Source organism: Chelonoidis abingdonii, chromosome 6 (genome assembly GCF_003597395.2).
Source record: "Chelonoidis abingdonii isolate Lonesome George chromosome 6, CheloAbing_2.0, whole genome shotgun sequence".
In the NCBI taxonomy this organism is placed as follows: Eukaryota; Metazoa; Chordata; order Testudines; family Testudinidae; genus Chelonoidis; species Chelonoidis abingdonii.
The window spans coordinates 129,950,588-129,969,353 of record NC_133774.1 but is presented as its reverse complement, the minus strand read 5'-3'; the positions used below and the strand labels follow the sequence as shown (position 1 = coordinate 129,969,353).

The 18,766-nt window shown below is 48.2% G+C and overlaps 1 protein-coding gene across 1 annotated transcript in view; it reads left to right on the top strand.

Annotated features, from left to right (window-relative positions):
• DCAF10 (DDB1 and CUL4 associated factor 10) overlaps nucleotides 1-18,766 on the top strand; it is a 30,504-nt gene extending 11,738 nt beyond the window's left edge. The window contains exons 5-6 of the mRNA XM_032778135.2: nucleotides 2,138-2,283; nucleotides 13,127-18,766. Of these exons, the coding sequence (XP_032634026.2) occupies nucleotides 2,138-2,283; nucleotides 13,127-13,495 (515 nt within the window). The 3' untranslated portion in view covers nucleotides 13,496-18,766. The remainder of the gene's footprint in view (nucleotides 1-2,137; nucleotides 2,284-13,126) is intronic.

Genomic DNA, 18,766 nt, shown 5'->3' with positions numbered 1-18,766 from the left:
TCTCCTAATACTGTATCTAACCTAAATCATCTTTGCTGCAGGTTAAGCCCATTACTTCTTGTCCTACCTTCAGTGGACATGGAGAACAATTGACACTGTCCTCTCTGTAACACTCTTCAAACATGTTACGGGTTGTTATCAGGTCACCCTTCGGTCTCCTTGACTCATGACTAAACATGCCCTGTTTTTTACCCTTTCCTCAGGTTTTCTAAGCCTTTGATCATTTTTGTTGCTCTCCTCTGAACTATCTCCATTTTGTCCATATCTTTCTTAACAGGTGGTGACTAGAATTGGATGCAGTGAGGCCTCCCCAGTGCCAAGTAGAGGGGACAATCCTCTCCTGTGTCTTACAAAACTCCTGTTGTTGCACCCCAGAATGATGATAGCCTTTTTCACAACTGTATCAATTGTTTACTCATGTTCACTTCATGATCCACTGTAATCCCTGATCCCTTTCAGCGGTACTGCCATCTAGACAGTTATTCCACATTTTGTATTCATGCATTTGATTTTTTTCCCTAAATGTAGGATTTTTTTTACTTCATTGAATTTCATCTTGTTGCTTTCAGACCAATTCTCGAATTTGTCAAGGTCATTTTGAATTCTAATCCTGTCCTCCAAAGTGCTTACAACCGCTTCCAGCTCGGTGTTATCTGCAAATTTTATAAGCATGCTCACCACTCCATGATCCAAGTCATTAATGAAAATGTTGAATAGTACCAGAGCTAGGACTGACCTCTCTGGAATCCCATTAGTTACCCCCCAACTTGACAGAGCAGTTATCAATGGTTTGCGTTGAGTATGGTCTTTCAAACGGTTATGCATGCACCTTATAATAAATTCATCTAGACTATATTTCCCTAGTTTGCTTATGAAAATGTCATGTGGGACGGTATCAAAAGCCTTGCTGAAATCAAGATATACCATGTCTGCTGCTTATCTCTATCTAGTAGGCCAGTTACCCTATTGTGAAAGGAAATTAGGCTGGTTTGGCATGATTTGTTTTTGACAAATCCATGTTAGCTGTTACTTATTACCCTGTTATCCTCTAGGTGTTTATGAATGGATTGTTTAATAAATTGTTCCATTATCTTTCCATATATCTGTTCATCTGTAAAATAGGGATAGTGTTGAGGATAAAGTCACTAATGACTGTCCAGTGCTCAGATGTTATGGTGATGTGAGGGTTGGCTATACGAGTACCTAAATGTGAGGGCAGAATCTGCCTGCAGAACCTTTATTAGTGGTGATCAACAAAAGGGAAAGAACCCAGCTTGAGATTCAGATCCCAGGGTGAGTTTGCACAGCTCACAATAATATAAACATTGTTTACTTGTGAACTGAGCAAGGTTGATACAGGAAGTCACTCCTTCCAATGCCCATTTTAGTGTTACTATGGAATTGTGCTCTTTAAAAATATCTTTGAGTGACAAGGAAAAGCTGAATGTGTGTGATATCCTCTATCTTTGCATATGCATATTAATGTCATCTGAGCTGGGTTCACACAAGACTTCTTAAAAGATAAGTTGTCAGAGCAGAATCAGGACTCTGGTGTTGTCTTGCTGCTCTGCCACTGACTAATTGTGCCCTTCAGCAAGTTACATAATTTCTGCCTCAGTTTACTTATCTGTGGAACTGGTATAAATACAACTTAGGGTGGTAAAGTTTTGTGTTAAAGCACTTAATCACTTACAGTGTGATGTAAGTTTCAAAAATTTATTTTTCATTTGATTGCGTTTTGCTATGTAGAGTTGGTCAATAGTGGAAAGAGATGGGAACTGTTACGTAGTGCTACTGCAGGGGTAGGCAACCTATGGCACGCGTGCCGAAGGCAGCATGTGAGCTGATTTTCAGCGGCACTCTCACTGCCCGGGTCCTGGCCACTGGTCTGGGGGGCTCTGCATTTTAATTTAATTTTAAATGAAGCTTTTTAAACATTTTAAAAACCTTACATACAACAATAGTTTAGTTATATATTATAGACTTATAGAAAGAAACCTTCTAAAAACATGAAAATGTATTACTGCCACACAAAATCTTAAATCAGAGTGAATAAATGAAGACTCGGCAGACCACTTCTGAAAGGTTGCCGACCCCTGTGCTACTGTGTGACTTGTGGTTGGTATCTGTCTCCTAGGTGGATCTCCACGAAATAGTCTTGAGGTTTTAACACCAGAAGTTCCTGGAGAAAGGGACCGTGGTAATTGCATTACATCGCTGCAGCTGCATCCCAAAGGATGGGCTACTCTTCTTCGGTGCTCAAGTAATACAGATGACCAGGAGGTAAAACAAACAAAAACCATGGCACATACTTAAAAACTTAGCACTTAGAATAAGACCTGTAAAATCCTAGAACTGCATATTAAATTCCTTAATTGCAAGTGAACATGGATTTTGCATCTCCATGATTGACAGTGGATTGACTTTTTTTCTAATTACACTACACTGTTTTGGATTGAATTAGAAATAGGGTGACTAGTTGGTAATCAATTTATGCCATTTTCCTAACCTTTGCATTTGGTATCTTTAGGAATGATAGGAAGCTAATAGTAATGTGAGGAATCACCTGCTTTTCCTGACCACCATAGCATGCCTGTCTCCGGGAGATTTGCAGTTTTAATGTTTGTTCCATTCCATTTGTCGCCTGGCATGCAGGTGAGCGCAGTGATTGGATAGGCAGCCTGCATTTCATTCTGAATGTGATCAGTAAGGACACAATTAAGAAAGAGGAGTTTGAGCTGAGAATTTCTCACTCTGACAGTCTGGAAGAAAGAGTGTACAAGGACTTCAGGCTGTGCTATCATCATTATGAGTAGCCTGCCATGATGTGCAGTAGGTAAACAAAAGCTGCATCTGAACGCCCCAAAGGGCTTCAACTGAGCTACTTAAAGTCAGGCAAAGGTGAACTGTGAAAACACTTGGGGCCAGGAAAAAATGTGCTGCCCTTGGGTGAGATAGCAAACAGAGCAATGGTGCATATCCAGAATTATCAAGTGTTCTTAAGTCAGATCATAGCATACCACCTCTTCTGGCCATTCCTGATATTTTGCAGGGAAGAAGCATGTGCTAGCAAGTTGAATCACTGACAGACATTAAATCTGTGCTTCATGCAGGACACCAGGAACTCGACACCACCGACCAGGATGACCAAGATTTGTTTTCAAATGCAGGTTTTGCCTTCAGGCTTTTGGTGGAGAAAACCACTCCTGCAAATCCAGAAGCTTGTCTAAACATGCGGAGAGGCTTCAGATTGCACCATTGTTCTGAATAATTGTGCGGACATTAAAACCTTAAGGAGTGTTCATAGTAGCATGGGGTGTTTTATATACGTGATACAGCTTTGTATTCACAATACTTGGCTAAGCCAACAGTCTGTAGCAAATGTGATTCCATACCAGGAGAAAATGTGTTGGATGTCCTACTGGCTTGACAACAGCAGTTCCTAAATATCAGAGTATATGCCTGTTGGAGGTTATCAAGAGATCTTAATTATCTGCGTATAAGAGAGAGGCTTGTGTGCGCTGCTCTAAGAAATCTGATGTTATACTGCTGGCTCATTAGCAGAATATCTGTAGATCAGTGAATACCCTGCCGGAGAGACATTGGTGGTAGTGTTTTCATACCAAGATGAAAACTTCTGTCATAGAGTTTAGGGCCCGAAAGGGAGCATTACATCTCCAGTATATCACAGGCCATTAAACTTTTAACCAGTTACCCCTGTGTTGGGCCTGATAACTTGTGTTTAGCTAAAGCAGATCTTCCAGAAATGCATCCAGAGCAGAACATACAGAGCTATTGTTTGTGAGTCATGGATTCCATCCGCTAGCAACCTTCTCCATCTTTGAAATGGTGAAAATAAAATTGTCCCTGAAATCTCCTTGCTATTGCAGGGTTGGGCTGGAGCTTGCCTGAGTAGTGTGCTAGGAGACCGAGGCATATATTCAGGTCACTTTCTAAGAACAAAAAGGCTAATTTTTAATAACACTTGCCAGTGATAAACTAGTATTGTTTAGCTCCATCTGACACGTTTTGCATTGGAATGGCTTTGTTCCATACCAAAGCAACTGTCATGTTCTGCAGGTGTCTTGCAAAGTAATTACTGGAAGCTTGGCAGACTTACACTGAGATGGATAATGACTAGTCTATGAATTGACAATCAAACCATTGTAAGATACATTGTGTTACTTCAGACTAAAAAGTACTTTCTGAAAATGCAGATAACTGAGTTTCCTTGGCTTATTCAATGTGAGTGGCCTTATTGTAACTTTTGCAAGAAACCAGTTTCTAACTAGGACAGGTGGCTGCCTCATTCTTTCCTGTGGACATTTACATAAAGAATTGGACTCCGATACATACATTATGACTTTCATCGAAAAATTGTTACAGGTTGCTTTCCCAGCTTTGCTCCACACATCTCATTACATGGCAGCTGGAAATCTTGAACATTCGTCCAAGCTTAAGTCACAGTGGTATAAACTCCAACTTGTCGTAAGCTTAAAAAAATCCTAAAAACCTCACCACCCTTAGGTGCTTATGTTGCAAATTAAAATTCTCTGCTGCTGGCTAGTCAGGGACAAGCAGAATACAGAGCTGCTGCCCATAATGGACAAGCATTAGTAACTTCGATTGAGCTCCCATACAATGCAGTCAGAAGTGCCTAGATACAGGATTGCCTTTTCTTATCTATATGGGGCAAAGAAACCGCCAAAATAAATGGATGTTTATTGGATAAGCATAAGAGATGGAAAGGCTTTTCCAAAAGGTTTTGATGATGCAGCAGGTAGCTTAGTTACAAAAGAAGTTGGTAACGATACAACCCATATATAAGAGGCTTCATGGACAGATTCATGACTCGGGTCAGTTCAGTATAGTGAATTGTTCCTCTTACCTGTTTACTAAATAACTAAAGGCAGCTTCTACATCCTCTGCAAGGTTACAACCAGCTTCCTTTCTGAATGGTCTTGTGGGTGCTTCAGTAGATTAGTCTTGAGGCTAATGAATGGAGTATCCTTCTCGTTCTTTTCAGAAGGGTACTGAGCTCTGACCACCTGTTCAAGCATAACCTTTTCCTCACAATTTCATGAGTAAGATACAAAACTTTCCCAGATTAAGATATAAGGTGCAATGTCATTGTTTTTTTTACAGATATTGGCATCTCTAAAGCTAGCATCTTGCATCGTGTTTTCCTGTCTGTAGCGAGGGGGCTCCCTTCCCCCACGCTCCTGAGACAGGGAGTAGACCAGAAACCCTGCGGTCCTGGGCGGAGGCCCGGCAGCCTATCCCCGCCCCCCGGAAGCCAAAGGGCGGGACCGGAAGTTCAAGGCCCCCTCTACCTGTCCCCACCCCCAGGAAGTCAAGGGGAGGGACAGGAAGTATAAAGGCCCAGCACCAGCCCTCAGTTAGGAGGAGGCTGCAGGAGAAGGCAGACGCGAGGGCCCGAGCTCCTGCCGAGCCTAGCTTACCCCACGCCTGGTATCCGGAGGGGTATTGGCCTGACCTTCCCTGGGGCCAGTACCCAGAGCAGTCGGCGGAGCCCTCGGACGCCCGGCCTGTGGAGGACTGGACCGGACCGCCCGAGCCCCGGTACCCGGAGGACTGGACCGGACCTCCCACCGCCGAGCCTGTTGAGGAACTCATGGTCTGGGAACCCGCGGACAACGCTGGCGAAGGGCGGGTACCCGGGGAGGGGGACATTGGAAGTAGCCCGGGGGCAGCTGACTATAGTCAGGCCGCAGAGGAGCCCGAGCCTATGGCCATGTATATCGGCCAGGATCCCCACTGACCACCCTGTCAGTGTGTTTCGGTGGGAGCCCTACGGATCGCCCTGTCAGTGCGTTTCGGTGCGGACCCCCACTGACTGCCTTAGCGGCGACAGCCGCTACTAGGGCCCCGGGCTGGAATGCAGCGGAGTGGGTGGGCCTGCGTTCCCCCTGCCACCCGTACCCGGGTGGCAGTATCCTCCTTCCCCCAGAGCTGCAGTTACTTGTTGCTCTGCCCTGCTGCCAAGGGCCAGAGCCCCTTGAGCTACTTGTTGCTCTGCCCTGCTGCCAAAGGCCAGAGCCCCTAAATTGCTTATTGCTCGGCCCTGCTACCAAGGGCCAGAGCCGACTGACTGTTCGCGGCCCCGCCCTGCTTGAGGACATGGCCTAGAGACTCGGTTACTGCTGCCTGAACTGCTCAGCCCCTGTTGAAGGGCCTGAGCCCAGACTCTGTGTGGCCTACGTGCTGCACCCCACCAGAGCGGGGTGAGCCGGCGTGGCTCCCTTCCTCGCCCTGAAGGAGGGTTGAGCCCGGTCACTCCCGACTACACTTGGTACCAGAAGTGGGGACTCCTTGCCCAGGATGTGGGCACAAGCCCTTGAGCCCTGCGAGAAGGGCACGGGGGGGAGCGCTCTCCCCCTGGTGAAATGGACCTCACCTAGTTCCTCACGGCCCTGATGGAGACCCAGGAGCGACAACAGGCGGCCCAGCTGCAGCAGCAGCAACACCAGGAGGCTGCCCGCTTACTGCAGCAGAAACAGCTGCTTGAACAACTGGGGGTTCAGCAGCAGCAGCTGGTGCAGGACTTGACAACCTGGACACAGGAGTTCCAATGGCAGTGTCTACAACAGCTGGAAGGCACGCTCCCCCGCGGCCCCGAGCCCCAGTCGGGGGGGCTGGAGGGGACCCCGCGACCTCCCCCGCCAGTCCGGCTGACCAAAATGGGCCCCCATGACGACCCGGAAGCATTCCTGGTGACCTTCGAGCGGGTGGCCCAGGTCACTGGGTGGACCCCGGATCAGTGGGACACCCTGCTCGCCCCGTATCTAACGGGGACGGCACAGGCCACATACCGAGGCCTCTCCACCGAGGATGCCAGGGACTACCCCAAAGTAAAAGCGGCGATTCTGGACGCGCTAGATGTCACCCCAGAGACCTTTCGCCGGCGGTTCAGAGGCCTAACTTACAGCGCAGGTGCCCGACCCCGGCTGGTAGCTCAGAAGCTGAGGGACTCAGCTCAGCAAGCGGTGGCTCCAACCCGACCGACTTAGCCCGGAGGAACTCCTGGAGCAGATTGTCTTGGAGCAATTTCTCCACATCCTCCCGTCCCGAGGAAGAGCCTGGGTCCTCCGGCACCGGCCCCCAACCGTGGCGACCGCCGTCACCCTCATGGAAAACTTCCTGGCGGCCGAGGCCCCGGTCGGGCCAACGCCACGCAGGCATCCCGCAGCGCCTGAGCGGCCCCTCTCGGAAAGGAGGGGGAACGGCCAGGAGGAAGCTCGAACCGCCCCACAGGGACAAGACCCCCACCCGCGGCGGCCCGAGGGGGGCCCGACCCATCGAAGCCTTGTCCGGCCCGAAGCCGGTGCAGTGCGCCCATCCTGGAGCCCGTCCGTGGACCCACGAAACAGACCAGTCTGGCCAGGGCGGCCTGAGATCGGGCCCTGCTTCTCCTGTGGCAAGCATGGACACCTCCAACGAGACTGCCCAGCCACGGAGTGCGATTTTGGGCAGGTCTGTGCCAGAGAAAATCAGGCCCGACCCCCACAACCGCCTAAGGTCACCGTGCCTGTAGTCGTCAATGACTGCCAGACGCAAGCCCTGGTTGATTCCGGCTGCGGGCAGATGTTGGTCCGCCAAAGCCTCGGAGTGACTGGAGACCCGCAGCTCGGGACGATCCACCTGCAGTGCATAGATGGGGATATACGACCGTATGCCAGCACTCGAGTCTCCCTGTCCGTAGCCGGGGTCACGCGGACTCTGGTGGTCGGCCTGGCGCCACGGGTCGCCTACCCAGTGATCTTGGGGTGGGACTGGACTGAATTCGTGGACGTTCTGCGATCCCACTCCCAGAAGGACCCAGGGATTATTCCCGCTTGTGAAGGTGTCCGCACTGCGGCAGATGCCACAGAAGAGCCTGGCGGGGCGGAGCCGGACCACCAGGCCGAGGCAGTGGATGAACCCCAACTGGGGATACCTGAAAGGCCAGTGCCGACCACGGACTTCTGCCGAGATCAAAGGGGCGACCCCACCTTGAACCCGATGTACGACCAGCTGGCCGCAGTCGACGGGGCCCCGATCGATACAGGTCATATGCAAACTTGGCCACACTTTGAGTTGCGGCAAGATCGGCTCTACCGCGTGGACCGAGATTCCCACACGGGAGAGGTCCGGACACAACTGGTAGTACCCCGGTGCCATCGGAGGGCAGTTATGCGGTTGGCTCACGATGTCCCTGCGGCCAGACACTTGGGCCAGGAGAAGACCCTGGCCCGAATTTTGTCTCGCTTCTTCTGGCCTGGGGTGCACCAGGAGGTGCGGAAACACTGTGCCTCCTGCCCAGAGTGTCAGCGGGCGGCGCCCGCTCGGACGGCCTCAGCCCCGTTGGTCCCAATGCCCATTATAGAGACTCCGTTTGAATGGGTGGCCATGGACTTAGTCGGACCCCTCCCAAAAAGCCAGGCCGGATTCCGCTACATTCTGGTCATGGTGGACTATGCGACCCGCTTCCCTGAGGCCATACCGCTCCGGAGCATTACTGCCAGGGCCATCGCTGACGAACTAATCAAGGTCTTCGCCCGAGTCGGCCTACCCCGGGAGTTGCTCACTGACCAGGGGACTAACTTCACCTCCCGGCTGCAACGGCAGGTCTGCACGTTATTCGGGGTCAAGCAGTTACGTGCCTCGGTTTACCACCCGCAGACCGATGGCCTTGTGGAGCGGTTTAACCGGACGCTGAAGGAGATGCTGCGCAAATTCAGCCCCGAGGACCTGCGCCGCTGGGACCAGTTAATTCCACCCCTGCTCTTGGCCATCCGTGAAGTGCCCCAGGCTTCCGCCAAGTTCTTGCCCTTCGAGCTGTTGTATGGCCATCGCCCGAGGGGCCTCCTGGACCTCATGCGGGAAACTTGGGAGCAGACGCCTTCCCCCACGCAGGGCCTTCTGCAGTATGTATTCCAGCTGCAAGATCGGCTCAACCAAGTAGGGGCGCTCGCCCGCGAGAACTTGAGAACGGCCCAGGAGGCCCAAGCCCAGATGTATAACCGGCGGGCGCAGGCCCGCGAGTTCCAACCCGGGGACCGGGTGTTGTTGCTTTTGCCCTTGACAGAGTCCAAGCTGCTGGCCCGCTGGCAAGGACCCTATGAGGTGCTTCGGAAAGTCGGCCCGGTCACCTACGAGGTCAACCAGCCCGACCGCCGAAAAAGAACCCAGAAGTACCATGTTAATCTCCTGAAACCTTGGCTGGAGCGAGAGGGGCTCTTGATTGACCCCTTTCCGCCCGAACCTGAACTGGGACCCCAGGCCGGTCTGCCCGACGCTCCCACGGCACCGCAGCTTGGGGAAGCCCTGAGTGAGGAGCAGAGGAAGCAAACGGCCTGTCTCCTGCAGGCTTTTCGCAAGACCTTCACCACCCAGCCAGGCTGCACGACCCTTGAACACCATACCGTCCAGACAGAACCGGGAGTGGTCATCCGGAAGCCAACCAGGCCCCTACCCCACCAGATGCGACATGTCATAGAGGAGGAGGTACGGGCGATGTTAGAACTCGGCGTCATCGAGCAGTCACAGAGTGAGTGGCGTAGCCCCGTGGTTTTGGTCCCCAAGCCTGATGGTACCCAGCGCTTTTGCATCGACTTTCGGCGTGTTAACTCCGTGTCAAAGTTTGATGCGTACCCGATGCAGCTGGTGGATGAGCTGCTGGACCGCCTGGGCGAGGCCCACTTTCTTACCACCCTTGATCTCAGGAAGGGCTGTTGGCAAATCCCGCTCGACCCTGCCTCCCGGGAAAAAACCGCGTTTGCTGCACCTTCGGGCCTCTATCACTTCACTCGGATGCCCTTCGGCCTCCATGGGGCCCCGGCGACGTTCCAGAGACTTATAGACCGTCTCCTTCGCCCGCACCATGAATACGCGGCCGCCTACATGGACGACGTGATTATCTACAGCAAGTCCTGGGACGACCACCTGGAACGGGTAGCCGCGGTCCTGCGGACCCTGCAGGACGCCGGACTAACCGCCAACCCGAAGAAGTGCCGGATCGGCTGGCAAGAAACCACTTACCTCGACTACACGATCGGCGGCGGATGGGTGCGGCCGCTCGTGGGGAAGGTCCAGGCCCTGGCTGCCTGCCCGGCCCCCACCATGAAACGACAGGTACGCCGCTTCCTTGGGTTGGCAGGTTATTATCGGAGGTTCATCCCGAGCTTTGCCTCCATTGCAGCCCCCCTAACGGACCTCCTCACTAAAGACAGCCCACGATGGATAGAATGGACCCCTGCGTGTGATCATGCCTTCCGGACCCTCAAAGACCGCCTTTGCCGAGAACCCATCCTATACAGTCCAGACTTCCACCGCGGGTTCATCCTACAGACCGACGCCTCCGAGGTAGGACTAGGCGCGGTCCGGTCTCAGGAGGTGGGGGGCGAAGAGCACCCCGTTGTCTACCTGAGTCGGAAGCTGTTTCCATGGGAACGACACTATGCTGTGGTTGAGAAGGAAGCCCTGGCCGTGAAGTGGGCCTGTGATGCCCTCCGATATTACCTCCTGGGTGGAACCTTCATTTTGGTTACAGACCACTCCGCGCTCCGCTGGTTGGCCCAGATGAGAAACAACAACATGCGGCTCACGCGGTGGTATTTGGCATTACAGCAATATGCCTTCACCGTCCGCCACCGGGCCGGTAAGGAGCATCTTAACGCTGACTTCATGTCCCGCCTTGTGGAGATGGAGGGGCCTGCCCCTGAGGGCCCGGGGTCAGTTTTGAGGGGTGTGTGTGTAGCGAGGGGGCTCCCTTCCCCCACGCTCCTGAGACAGGGAGTAGACCAGAAACCCTGCGGTCCTGGGCGGAGGCCCGGCTGCCTATCCCCGCCCCCCGGAAGCCAAAGGGCGGGACCGGAAGTTCAAGGCCCCCTCTGCCTGTCCCCGCCCCCAGGAAGTCAAGGGGCGGGACAGGAAGTATAAAGGCCCGGCCCCAGCCCTCAGTTAGGAGGAGGCTGCCGGAGAAGGCAGACGCGAGGGCCCGAGCTCCTGCCGAGCCTAGCTTACCCCACGCCTGGTATCCGGAGGGGTATTGGCCTGACCTCCCCTGGGGCCAGTACCCAGAGCAGTCGGCGGAGCCCTCGGACGCCCGGCCTGTGGAGGACTGGACTGGACCGGACCTCCCACCACCGAGCCTGTTGAGGAACTCATGGTCTGGGAACCCGCGGACAACGCTGGCGAAGGGCGGGTACCCGGGGAGGGGGACATTGGAAGTAGCCCAGGGGCGGCTGACTATAGTCAGGCCGCAGAGGAGCCCGAGCCTATGGCCATGTATATCGGCCAGGATCCCCACTGACCACCCTGTCAGTGTGTTTCGGTGGGAGCCCTACGGATCGCCCTGTCAGTGCGTTTCGGTGCGGACCCCCACTGACTGTCCTAGCGGCGACAGCCGCTACTAGGGCCCCGGGCTGGAACGCAGCGGAGTGGGTGGGCCTCCGTTCCCCCTGCCTCCCGTACCCGGGTGGCAGTATCCCCCTTCCCCCAGAGCTGCAGTTACTTGTTGCTCTGCCCTGCTGCCAAGGGCCAGAGCCCCTTGAGCTACTTGTTGCTCTGCCCTGCTGCCAAGGGCCAGAGCCCCTAAATTGCTTATTGCTCGGCCCTGCTACCAAGGGCCAGAGCCGACTGACTGTTCGCGGCCCCGCCCTGCTTGAGGACGTGGCCTAGAGACTCGGTTACTGCTGCCTGAACTGCTCAGCCCCTGCTGAAGGGCCTGAGCCCAGACTCTGTGTGGCCTACGTGCTGCACCCCACCGGAGCGGGGTGAGCCGGCGTGGCTCCCCTCCCCGCCCTGAAGGAGGGTTGAGCCCCGGTCACTCCTGACTACACTGTCTTACAGCACTTCATTGTATTGTTGCAAAAAGTGAAATTCACTTTCTAAATTTAAAGACTGATGTTGTGTGCTACAAAATTGCATTTAAATAGAGGTGATTTCAGAGCACCGGTAAAAATTTTTGCAGTGTTTTGCATTAATATCTGGTTTATATTCACAAATTAACCCTCAATCCTGCAAAAATGTAAGTACATGCTTCACTTCAACCACAAGTAGTTCCATTTGAGTTCAGTGAGATTGCTCACATGAGCAAAGTCGCATGGGTATGTCTTTTCAGAATCAATACCTTAAACGTGAATTGCAGTGACCTGTTTAGTAGCCCAACAAATACAAAAGTACAACCTTGTCCTCTCCTTAACTTTAACCCAAGTGCCAGAGTGGTTTTCTCTCTAGTTACTTGTTCAGCAGAAGTTTGAGAAGTACTCAGTATGAATGAATGCCTTTTCGTAGGGTACAGTTCTAGATTGCCAACATTTGGATTACTGTTGGCTGGAACTAATGTACATATCGACATACTGCCAGTGATCTTCCTACAAAAGCTTTCTCTTTTTTCTTCTAAGTGTTTTTTCCAGTTTGTGTTGAGGTTGAAATTCCAGTGTCTAATCATAGAATATCAAGGTTGGAAGGGACCTCAGGAAGTCATCTAGTCCAGCCCCCTGCTCAAAGCAGGACCAACTCCCAGACAGATTTTTACCCCGGTTCCCTAAGTGGGCCCCTCAAGGATTGAACTCACAACCCTGGGTTTAGCAGGTCAGTGCTCAAACCACTGAGCTATCCCTCCCCACTAAAGAACCTGGAAATGCTGGGGATTGAACCTAGGGCCTCATAATGCGAAGCATGCGCTCTACCACTGAGCTACATCCTCAGATGAGTCACTGTATCACAGTTCCAGTTGATGCTCTATTTCCTTGAGCGTTTCCTATGCTGCAGTAGGTGCATCTTCTCTTCTATACAGCAGCCCTGCATTTTACTTCCTCCAGTTAAATCAGATGTTGTATTTTAAATGATTTATTTTAGCAATGACACATCTGCTTCTGCACTGAGAGAAATCCTGTGTCAATTCTACCTGTTAAGTTTAAAGGGGGGAAATGGCCTAAGGGATATTCTGCTTTAAATAGCTCACAGCAGTAAGTGGTATCAAAGGAGAGAGAAGTAAAGTGTTGGCTTTAGTTCCTATGTCTAACTCACTTCACGTACGGGGGGGGGGGGGGGGGGTGAATGAATAACTGGATTGCTCCTCGTGTGTGTGGATAAATATGTGTCCTCTCTCCCCGTCTAGTGGACCTGTGTGTACGAATTCCAAGAAGGAGCCCCAGTGCGCCCTGTCTCACCTCGTTGTTCTCTCCGATTGACTCACTGCATTGAAGAAGCCAACGTAGGCCGGGGTTACATCAAAGAACTTTGTTTCAGCCCTGATGGTCGAATGATTTCCTCCCCGCATGGCTACGGGATCCGCTTGCTGGGATTTGACATGCAATGCAGTGAACTTGTCGACTGTTTGCCCAAAGAAGCTGGTCCCTTGCAGGAAATCCGCTCTCTGTATTCACACAAAGATGTGGTATTGACGACCAAGTTTTCTCCAACACACTGTCAGATTGCCTCAGGGTGCCTTAGTGGACATGTTTCTTTATATCAGCCAAAGTTCTAGGCACATCTTGCATCAACAGGAACTTCACAGATGTTTGTTTTTATAATTACTTCAGTTTGGTTGAAGTGTGTTCTTTTTAAAGAAAAATCTTGTAAATGTGGACAAGATCATAATTACTATGGTCTGTGAACATTGCGATGACATGCGTACTCAGTCCAGCACTGTATGTGTTCTGACGCTACACGTCAGGCTCTGTGCATTCTGTTTTCAGCCTTCCATGCAAACCTCTGCTTCTGATGACCCAGTGCTACTGATTTCCAGTCTTTCTGGTTGGGTTTCACAGTAGCACTTGTTGGTCTTTCAGCGTGATTTAGGGTGGACTATCTGCAAGATGTCTCGCTAGGGCTGAGGGAATTGTTACACCAAACAATGCCCACACGTCTCCTGCTGGTACGATCTTTCCTTGCCAGAAAGGAGCTGGACTTCCTGACATCCTCTCACTTGCCCTCCCATTGCTGTAACTTTTTTCTCTACAACAATTAGGTAATGGAGCTGTTCTCCTCCGTACTAGATTAGTTTAGCTATAAAGAAAAACACTTTCCTTTCACAATATAATGATTGACTAGAAAAATGTTGTCACCTTTCTGTAATGTTTTGCTATAGTTAAATCTCTTAGCTTGTTTTCCTTAATGTGCATACATTGTGTTTATTGCAAGATGGTAGAAGGTCAGGCTGGAGATGCATTTCTGCAGTGAATTCAGTAGGAAGACATTGCTGTATTGAGCAGGGAAGCCGGAGTTAATCATTGCATAAGAGTTGTTTGGAATGTTTTGACATAAAATGACAAGTTTAAAATGCCCCTGGCAGGGTAAGTTGTGGCCCAGACACTAAGGTTTCTAATTGCTGCCCTTATTGTAGGAGGCTTTCCACATTAATAAAAAATCTTAATCACATTTTGTTTTGAAACTTAAGAAATGCTACCCTCGAAGTTTCCCTTTGTGTTACCAAGGCTGAGCTGCATGATAAAATACTCTTTTGTAACATGCCCAGATCTTAGCCACCACCTTTGCAAAAGAATTAGCCTGAAGCGAGTCTGCTGTCACTCTGCCAAATTAAACAGTCCTTCAGATTACATTGTCAGTATGGAACAGAGCACGGTATATGCAGGCTAACTATATAATTATCTGGATTCAACTGGATTTTTCAGCAGCAAGAATACACAGATACAACTAATCAGTTTCACTTATCCTCAGTGCCGTTTACCCTTCTGAACATACAGTTGCTTCAATAGTAATCACAAGAACATAATATTCTGAGTATCATTTTTATCTGCAGAAAAAAGAGAGTCCTCTAGTGGCTCAAAACCCAACAGTGTGCAAGTAGATGTATGTATCATTTCATAGTATGGGTGGAAAGCAAATGAATTTAATCATATTTAAAATTTGGATTACCTATTGCATGAAACTAGGAACAAAACTCAAGACTTGACAAGTGCACAGACTATCATGGAGGAGATGAACATGGCTTCCTACTAGTCAGTTGCTTGGAGTGAAGAGAAAGTACAAAGCTTCTGGAGGCAGAAAACCTTTCTCCATGGGGACACTTGCTCAGCTATGGTACTAACTAGGTTAAAAAGCATTTTTTAAAACCCACAGTTTAAATATACAACAATGGGACTTTACACTAGAAATTGCCAGTGAAGATTTCCTAGCCTAAATTGTACTTAGCTTATCCGTGAGGCTTTAGTGGACCCCGTGAAGTCAGAAAATTTTGCTGGAAAGAATTTAGATGTTTGGTCCTCGGTGGTATCTGAAGGGATTTTAAATAAAATAGACTTACTGTAGATTTACTCTTGAACAAAAAACAGTCTAGCAGAAGGTACTATGGGTCCAGGCTGATCAGGTCCAGTAGATGAAGATCTGGAAGCCTGGCAATGGACTGGATCACTCCATGAGTCACGCCGTGTGTGTGTGTGTGTCAGAATGGATCAGTGGAACTCACTTTAACGTTAATTCACTTTGAGTGTCTGGGGTGCCTCATGGGAAAGCTTTGGAGAAATTGATTTAGGAACCCTGCTGCTTTTTGCTCGCTTTTTATTACTGAACATAGAATTGTTGTTACTTTTGGAGGAAGGTTAATTTACTCCTGCGTCATCTCTGGTTTGAAATTATATTTAACTCCATAGCAACTAATTGTTGGAAGATTGAGTTCAAGTGACTGAACATGCAGCAATTGAGAAACAAAATTCCCTATTTCCACACAAAATAAGCCTGAGCTGATTAATCCTTCCCTACCCACCGTTTCTCCTGTATTAAATGACTATCTGCAGAACTCTTTCTGTACACCAGCATTGTGTATTGAGGAGGCAGTGGCTCTTAACCTAGTCATACGTTAAGTTAATGGAGCAAAGTAGAGGGTTATCTCTTCCTCTTTCAGCAACTGATGTACACAGTTACTTATGCCCAAAATGAAAGGACATGCCTTGGAGTCAGTGCATCATTGAAGTGCAAACTAGGTACTGCATGGGCTTGCTCCCACCAGGAGCTCCAAATAGCAGTGCTGGGAGACGTACAAGTCAGTGATCGAAGTATGTATTCTCTTGGAATTAAAAACTTGTTTTAAAACTGAAACGTGCTAGGCTGTGTAAGCAAAATCATTCACTTTGACACCACTCCGGCATATGTATTAGAAATAAACCAGTTTCAGCATAAAACAGAACGATCAAGCTAAATAAATTTACTGGTTTTTCTCAAAGAAAATAGAGGATTGAGTGGCTGTAGCAGGAAGATCCTCCTCCAGGCCAGTTTGTTAGTCGTCCTACAAAATAACGTCCAAAATGCAAATTATTGAAATTAAAAATCCCTCCCTTCAGTCTTCACCCACCTTTGTTGTGTATCTATTTTTACTGTTAATAGTCTGCAAATCCAATTCTCAGTCCATTTGGTTTTGTTGAATGAGGGTGACTCTGCTTACAAGGTATTTTCCTTATCTGTGATGTAAGGGACTACAACTTACATTAAATACCCAATGTACTACTCTGCATGACCAGGATTCAAGCGTCTGAACTGCAAAGTAGTAAAAGCTCATGTGGAGAATGCCTAATTTGGAAACAGGTTTTAGATTAGACTTTATATTAATTTTTTTTTACAGAGGAACAGGAATCTGCTGTTATCTGTGTTTGGGTGGCAGAACTAGATATAAATTGTGCTCTTGAAATGAACCATAGTGGAAAATTTACAGCTCGCAGACCAAAGGATGGGAAATTGGGTTAAGTTTGGGTAGCTTTTTAGTACTAAGTTAATTTTAAAAACCAGAATGAAGAGTATTTTCTCAGTCAGCAGGCGCATATGCAACTATCATACCACTTAGGAACAATATACCCCGACAGAATTATGTAGGACCCTGATTCTCCAGCTTTTCTTTCTGTGGACCACTTGATAAGGAAAAGTTCCTCCCAGGGACCATCTCGTCTCAGAACATCCCAGTCCTGCTACTCCTTGGCTTTGCTAAATGATTTGCTGAAAAGATCAATGGAAAATTTTTGAATTGCTCTAAAGTACTGTTTGCACAGGTGTATTAATTTGAAATGCAGAAAAGCACCCTGAAGTAATTGCAGCTTTTTGTAATTTTTATTAAGACTATTAGAATTCCTTGAAATGAAATGTTCATTTTGCATTTTTTTTAAAAATCTATGCCTGTCAATATGCACTGAGTATTGGTTTTTTTAAGTCTACCTCATGACATGCTTCTTTTTTAAAAGGTTATTGCTCTGAAACATTTGACACTAATTTTTCTGTATAAATAGAGAATTGTTACTGTATTAACTAGCTGACATAACACACATCACTACTATTTAAAATGCACAGCACCTGGAGTGACCGTCTAAAACAGCTCATCACTTTGAAGCGAGACCACTGGAAAGTGCAAGGCTGATGCTAGAGGTTGCCCTGTTTTGGGGTTTTGCTCATGTTTTGTGGTGCTTTGTAGTGTATGTATAGTGTGTTGTAGGAGCAGATACATTTTTATATTAAGACCGATTCCGTCCATGTATGCTGTAAGAATGTTGCCTAACTTTTCTGATGACATTTTGCAATAAGTTGAATTAGAATGAGATGATGACTTTAGGTTGCGATTATTTAACTACTTTCAATAATAGCTGGAAGGTTTCAGTGAAAGCGAATAGATTTTTACTTCAGTATAGTTATCAGTACCTTGAAACACTTTGTTCAGTGATGCATAACTGACTAGTTAGATGCCTTGCAGTTGCAGCTCCAAAAAATTATTCTCACCACTTTTGTCTTTCTAATTCACATTATCTTGCCTTATGGAATTAAAGTGATTAGGGGTAAGCGTTGGAATTTTTTTTTCTAGGTAGCAGAAAAGTTATACACTTGCTTTGCATTAAATTCTGAAAGACTAATCATCTTCCATCCCAATACTATATAAAGAGCAAAGTGGGTTAAATAGATAAACCCAGAATTAAGGTAGTGGTTTATACCAATAATTTTTATCATCTTTTTGTATTGGTCTATTATACCCCTCGTACGCAACCTACTGCTAAATTTTAAAGTATTTCTCAGAGTTAGTGATCTTAGCTGGCCTGTGAAGTGTGCAATATGCTTTCTAAATGCATGGTTCATATTCATTAGTTACTGTAGTAAAGTGTAATTCTTCCACCTTCAGCATGATGGATAAGCAGAACTCCCTAGGAATGTTTACTTTTTAGAAGTGTTTATGAAAACCACGACTAGTGTGTTTGAAGCCAGTAACTCTTGTATTGTCCAGTGACCATATTGGTGAAGTGAAGTGCAGTTTTCACATGTCCCACTAGAGGTCAGATATAAATCACCAGAGCAGGCAAGGGAAGAAGGAACAGTAAAAATGAAATTTACTTTTTTTTTAAAAAAAAAAAAGCTTGTAGCTCAGTGAAAAGATCTAGGTGGCATGTATCTATTTTTGGGGTGGGGAGAATGGGGAAAAGCAAAATATCTAGAGATACCCTAAAGGATTAAAGCCCAAAACTTGGCTTGCTTTATTGTTAATCTGAAATCTCCTAGACAAGATTCTAACTGTTTACATGGAAAATGTATTAGTGAAAACTAACATTTTTTCATTCCTCCTACAATATTGTATTTATAGGAGGAGTGCAAACACTGTTCCTTAAGGATGCCACAAATAATGCCAGTACAGACAGAAGTTTAGGTATTGCAAAGTAAGTCTTCACTAAACAGAGCTCTGTGAAATTCAGGCTTTTCATAATGCAACAAATGTATTTGCCACATGGAAACTAAAAACAAATGCTAGTTTCCAAGTTTATGATAAAAAGAAAAA